This window comes from Agrilus planipennis, unplaced genomic scaffold (genome assembly GCF_000699045.2).
Source record: "Agrilus planipennis isolate EAB-ADULT unplaced genomic scaffold, Apla_2.0 scaffold1602, whole genome shotgun sequence".
Taxonomy (NCBI): domain Eukaryota; kingdom Metazoa; phylum Arthropoda; class Insecta; order Coleoptera; family Buprestidae; genus Agrilus; species Agrilus planipennis.
In genome coordinates this window covers 1-5,928 of record NW_020440252.1, presented here as the reverse complement: position 1 = coordinate 5,928, position 5,928 = coordinate 1, and the positions used below count along the sequence as shown (strand labels likewise).

Below are 5,928 nucleotides of genomic sequence, written 5' to 3'. Positions count from 1 at the left end.
TTTACATACAATCAAAACACTAATAAATTTATTAATATACAAAATAAGAAAAGGGCAACTTATTTACTTTATAAAGCTACATAGTCAAATTGTTAAAATATGCATTAATAAGGAAGAAGCATTGCAGAGTAAATTAAAGTAAATAATGCTGTAATGAACTGCTGCCAAAAAGAATAATGGGTTATATTGCGTGAAAGTAACTTTTGGTTAAAGTTTACTAGGTAACATTCTGAATACACTTTGAATACAATATACTGATATTTTAAATTAATATTTTTACATGTCAAAATACGAAAAATTATTAAGGAAAAATTTTATTTTTAAATAAGGCCGCAAATAAAGAAAAGTAAAAAAGAAAAGTACAACCGAAGAGTCCAGAGATAATACTTTACAGAGATCACAAAATGAAAATAACCGAATAAGTAATATATACAGATGGTATTTGTATGTAAATAACGCATTCAACAACTAGATATTAATTAAAATCTTACATTATTGAAAATAATAATTACTCTAATTAATATTAATAATAATAGTAATAATAGCAATTAGTTGCGTATTCTATACATCCCATGCATTGAATAAACGGATAGGAATAATGATACAGTAATAATAAATACTACGGGAAATTATTAATTAATCCTCGGTACTGGAAAAGACGTAATTCACAGCTCTACTGATGTCGAAATCAGCAGCCAGGGCTATTTCGACTAATTTATCGGTACTAACGACGTCGCCACAAATATCTCGTAACTGAGCAACAAAATTGTCCATTCGAGAACATGTGCCCTTCAGTTAAAAAGGAAATGTTGTATTACTGATACCAATAATGTGAACTTAATCATTGAAATTTTAAATTAATCACTTGTGTTAATTTCGTATAATTGGGAAGAAAAGACCACTTCCAAAAAAGAATTTGTCTCTACAGTTAGGACTTTAAAAATGTACATACTATTTCACATTTCACATTCGAGTAAAAATTGGAACACAATCGTGGGAATATGAATTTGAAAATATTTTAACGTGAATTCCTTTTGGCTCCTTATAAGAGATTTTAGTCAAACATTTCATTAATGTGGAAACGCTGGTAGTGAGTTATTATTTTATAGAGATAGAAATTTTGCTTACCTCATTTACGAAATCGGCAAAATCGGGTTCGGACTCGCAGTATTTGTAATTATAGCCTGTAACGTTTTTCTTTGGCGTTTGCGTCCACACGCAATCGAAAACTTCCGCCTGCAAGGACACGGGCAGTTCATAAAAAACTTCGCTTTCCGTCAAATCGTTATGTTGAAATATGAAGAACAGGCATGCTTTCTGAAAGGAGAAAACGTAATCATTACATTTAGATTAATTGGAACCTGATAAAACATGGATTTTCTGTTTTCTCTTAAACGAAGAATAACACGTACCTTCAAATTGTTAGCGTTGTACTGATCGGCAACACTTAACAAGTATATAACTGAATCTTCATCTATGTTCGTTTCTAAGGCGCTTTCACACATTTGTTTTAAAGAATCACACTCGTATCTGTCACTTAATAGCAACAATTCGCACAACTGGTCTGTAGAAAGGGACTGTTTCAGTCTGCCACTGTACAAATACTCCAAGAAAATTTTAAATAGGAAATCATTAGTGTCGTATATGTGTATTTTTCTACAAATTTATCATAGAATAAGTAAAGTCCCGAATTTTTTTTCAATGTACCAAAAACTTACTTATCAATGGCTTCCTTCATACCCGACAACAGAGCCCTTCTGAACCAATCACATCGAGCTGCCACTATTACTCGATGAGCCTTTAAAGTGCAAACATTTTGATCAGGCACACCAGATTCTTTTTCGCTGACGTCCTGGGCATTTGCGCAAACTATTACTTTAAACTCCATATCAGTACTATCTTCGTCATCCATTAATTTGGCAGCGAGTTTTGAAAGGTCACTTTCGGAAGGTGGAGGAGGAACACATAAAGATTCCACCAGATTGAGCTTCAAAACATAACATTTCAAAAGAAATTTGATTTTTTATACTTATTATACATGTACCATGCATCCTTGAGAATTTTGTGTTTGACTTGGGGAGTTCAATGGTTTCTGACAGTTATCACTGCTAGCACTTTCCTTGTTATTGTCCAACAAGCCTAAAATTTGCAAAGATTGAATAAAAGCATCCCTCTGAATTAAATCGCACAATTGCACCATAACATCTTGCATCATTTCGCGATGCGCTACTAGCCTCTGAAGGACGCCGGCCTACAAACGTGTAATTTTACAAATTTTCTAAATGAAAAATCTACAAAAACAGTTTACAAACCACTTTGCTGGTGCCGACTTTAAAACAGAATTTAAATTCTTTCCAATCTAATTTGTCATCAAGCATTACTGAAATTTCCTCTAAACGCAAAAGAAAGAAAGGTAACTCTTCAAAAACTTGCTCTAGATTTCGTGCCACAGATCGTACTTTTTGCGACTGAGACAATTCTTTAAACGTTTCTCTGAAAAATTACTCGTTTTTATACAAATAGACCTTTTTGTACATTAATGTAAGCTTACTTTTTGTGTAATAATAGACTTATACCAAAAGTAACGTACTCGTAAACGTCTTTTATTTTATTTAATTCCCGAATATGTAAAACGTTTTTTAAGGATCTGCCCAGTAAAAGCAAATCTACTCCCGAACGTTTCTTTGGTTCATCTTGAGGCGAAATCACTTGTAATATTTGTTGTAAAGCCTTTTCAATTTCTACCACGACAGATGAAATAGTATCCAATATCACTTCAACCTAATAGGGAAAAATATAAGTTTATCGACAAAAAAATTAATAATTTTGTTTTACCTCAGGTACAATGTAAGCAGCAATTTCGTGTCGCTGGGTTGACGTCATACCGTTGAAGGTAGACTTAACAATATGTAAAAAGTTTTGTAATTGAGACATAAATATAGGTAACCGTGACTTTGCGTATTGAATGATTTCATGACGCTCTTCCTTAGACAATTCTCCTTTTCGTTTTGTAAAAAGATCACAAAGTAAGAGCAACTTCACTGCCGCTATGAAATTTAGAAATGAACATTTACTAAATTCTTCATTTTCACATTTGAAATTGTATTATAATATTTACCAACAGCTGCATCCCTTATTGACTGTTTCACCATAAAACATAATTTTGACGCGTTTGAGGTAATATTGTCAGTTGAACCATGGCATGCACTGAAATGTCCAATCATTTGATTTATGCTTTGATGCATGTCATTCACCAGGCTTATTATTTCTAGAACATGAAATGATTCTTAAGAACGACGCAAGAATTCATAAAGAGAAAACTTACGCCCTTTTAGAGCCATATTTTTCAAATACAGTTCACACATTGACACAAGTTTGCTAAGGCAAGGGTACTGTTTACTGACATCAATAACTTTTTGAATTGTTGCTTCGCTCACTGAATATGGCAAACATTCTGCATAAAAGAAATGCAATATCGTTCCCAAAACATCTTCAGGGAGTCCACTAAATGGAATTGGAACTGTATCCCAACTTAAGTCTTTTCCAAACAATTTTAATACAATGGAATGTACCTTAAACTTCCATAACATATAAAACTACATGATTATTGTTCAGGACAACATTACAAATATGATACCTCTTTTTTATTAGATGCAACTATGATCATATCAGAAAAATAACCATCTTCTAAAGCCGGCAATAAAGAGAAGGGAAACTTTGGAAAGTGATCAATAGATTCATCTGCTATTCGTTTACATTTAAGCAGTACACCCCAATTTTGACATGTAAGAGTCATTTCATCTTTAACTTCATTCCATTCACACTAGAAATCAGTTATATTATAATCACAATCGAATACTTAAAATTAGGGTACAAACACTAAATTCAATTATATGTCCTGAATATACTCCAAAACATAGTATAAGATTGTCATAACTTTTATGAACTTCAAATGTTTCACAGCTAAAAAGGGGCACTGGGTTAAGTTCTTCTGGAACAGTCCAAGTTACATCTCCAGAATCGTCTAGTTTAAATGTTACCCTGAAATGAAATAATCATGCATTTGCTTCTATACTTTTATACTTTTCTTACCCTTTTATAGAAAGACATTCGTTCTGACTTGTGCGAATTTCACTGTATTCACTTATCTAGAAACAATTAGAAAAGCAAATATATAACAATATAATTTTACACATTTTTGCAAAAAGCACAGTACCTCCCAAACTCCAATGAAAAATCCAGCCATAATTTCATATCAAAATTGGTTTGGAAAAGAAAATATTTTCATTAGCATTCAAATAAAACCACTTTTATCCATTTATTTAATAATTCTTGACAGTTAAATTGTAGGTTATAAATAAATAAATAATTATTTGTCAATGTTCAAGGTCGTAGTCAAAATTATGGCAAACATCGATTTTAACTAGTATTTTATNCATCGATTTTAACTAGTATTTTATATATTTGTTTTCATTGTACCTTAAATAATTTCCTTTGAATATTCAATTCAGTTATACAATCGCGATATTTTAATTAACCATATTAAAACATATCGGGTGATATTAATTTAATCATTATTTTGAAATAAATAATTCGATCTTAAGAATTAGATGTAGGATATGAATTAATCGAAGACTTCTAAACGTCAAATTAGTGTAACCTCACTTATTCTTTCCAGTACAAGTACAAATGTTTTAACGTTATAATTATTTTATTTTTAACATATTTAATAAAACGAAATTACTTGAAGTATCTACTGTGCTTAAAAGCGGAGCAATTACAAAAATAATAAAATAATATGGAAAACTGTCGCCAATTACGGTAAAGTTTAAAGGTCAAGAGCGGACGTTTCTACCAAGATATTGTAAAAGGTCATGTTCCTTATCATTTGCAATTCAAATTGAGTTAAAATGATGACAAGACAACCTCTTAGGTGTAAAATCGGTCCATCTATTTTAAATTCGGATTTGTCTCAATTGTATGTGGAATCCCAAAGACTGTTAGATAATGGAGCAGATTATTTGCATTTGGATGTTATGGATGGTCATTTCGTACCTAATTTAACTTTCGGTCATCCGATAGTTAAGTGTTTAAGAAATAAAATTAAAACAGCATTTTTTGAGACTCATATGATGGTCTCTAATCCCGAACAGGTGAGACTAAACATAACATCCTTTTTCTATTACATAATACGACACTGTTATAGTGGATTGAACCTATGGCAGATGCTGGAGTTAATTTATACACATTCCATATAGAACCTGTAAAGGAAATTCCAAAGACTTGTAGAAAGATAAGGGAAGCTGGAATGAAAGTTGGATTGGCATTAAAGCCAGCAACTGGTATTGAGGATGTTAGGCAGTTTATAGACTTAGCTGATGTAATATTGATAATGACTGTTGAGCCGGGATTTGGAGGGCAAAAATTTATGAAAGATATGATGCCAAAGGTGCAGTGGCTGAGACATAATTATCCACTTTTAGATGTTGGGGTTGATGGAGGTGTAGGGCCCAATACAATTACAGCATGTGCTGAGGTAGAAGTAGTTAATTAATTCGTTTCAATTTTTGTGTTTGATTTTAATTTATTTTAGGCTGGGGCAAATATGATTGTGTCTGGTACAGCAGTAATTAATTCTAGAGATCAAAGATCTGTCATAGCAGGTCTCCGAGAGGTGGTAGAAAGTTCTATTCATAAATGCAATGTTTAATCAGTTCAAAAAATTGTTGCAAAAAACATTTATAAAGGTCTTTGCTCAATACAACATTATCAGTTTCCTTATATTTTGGCATGTATGTTAAAATTTTAATCCATTAATGATGTTTTGTTTTTGTTAAATTTTAAATAATTAGACATTCCTTTTACATATTCTTGTTTTGATGGATGAGAAATATCAATAGCAATTTTGTCAATTTTTAATATATTTTT

At 31.5% G+C, this 5,928-nt stretch overlaps 2 protein-coding genes across 2 annotated transcripts; one reads left to right on the top strand and one right to left on the bottom strand.

Annotated features, from left to right (window-relative positions):
- Positions 1 to 44: 44 nt before the first annotated feature.
- On the bottom strand, positions 45 to 4,360 carry LOC108743837. The gene is made up of 14 exons (XM_025979630.1): positions 4,217 to 4,360; positions 4,093 to 4,148; positions 3,879 to 4,041; positions 3,638 to 3,823; positions 3,326 to 3,578; positions 3,119 to 3,268; positions 2,836 to 3,047; positions 2,552 to 2,781; positions 2,313 to 2,493; positions 2,045 to 2,251; positions 1,719 to 1,987; positions 1,413 to 1,656; positions 1,129 to 1,317; positions 45 to 789 (listed from the first exon to the last, which is right to left on the bottom strand). The coding sequence occupies exons 1-14, from the start codon at positions 4,244 to 4,246 to the stop codon at positions 637 to 639; spliced, it is 2,523 nt and encodes an 840-aa protein (XP_025835415.1). The 5' UTR covers positions 4,247 to 4,360; the 3' UTR covers positions 45 to 636.
- Positions 4,361 to 4,645: 285 nt separating this feature from the next.
- Positions 4,646 to 5,910, top strand: LOC108743838 (ribulose-phosphate 3-epimerase). Its single transcript, XM_018479433.2, has 3 exons — positions 4,646 to 5,153; positions 5,207 to 5,536; positions 5,594 to 5,910. The coding sequence occupies exons 1-3, from the start codon at positions 4,911 to 4,913 to the stop codon at positions 5,708 to 5,710; spliced, it is 690 nt and encodes a 229-aa protein (XP_018334935.1). The 5' UTR covers positions 4,646 to 4,910; the 3' UTR covers positions 5,711 to 5,910.
- Positions 5,911 to 5,928: the final 18 nt, after the last annotated feature.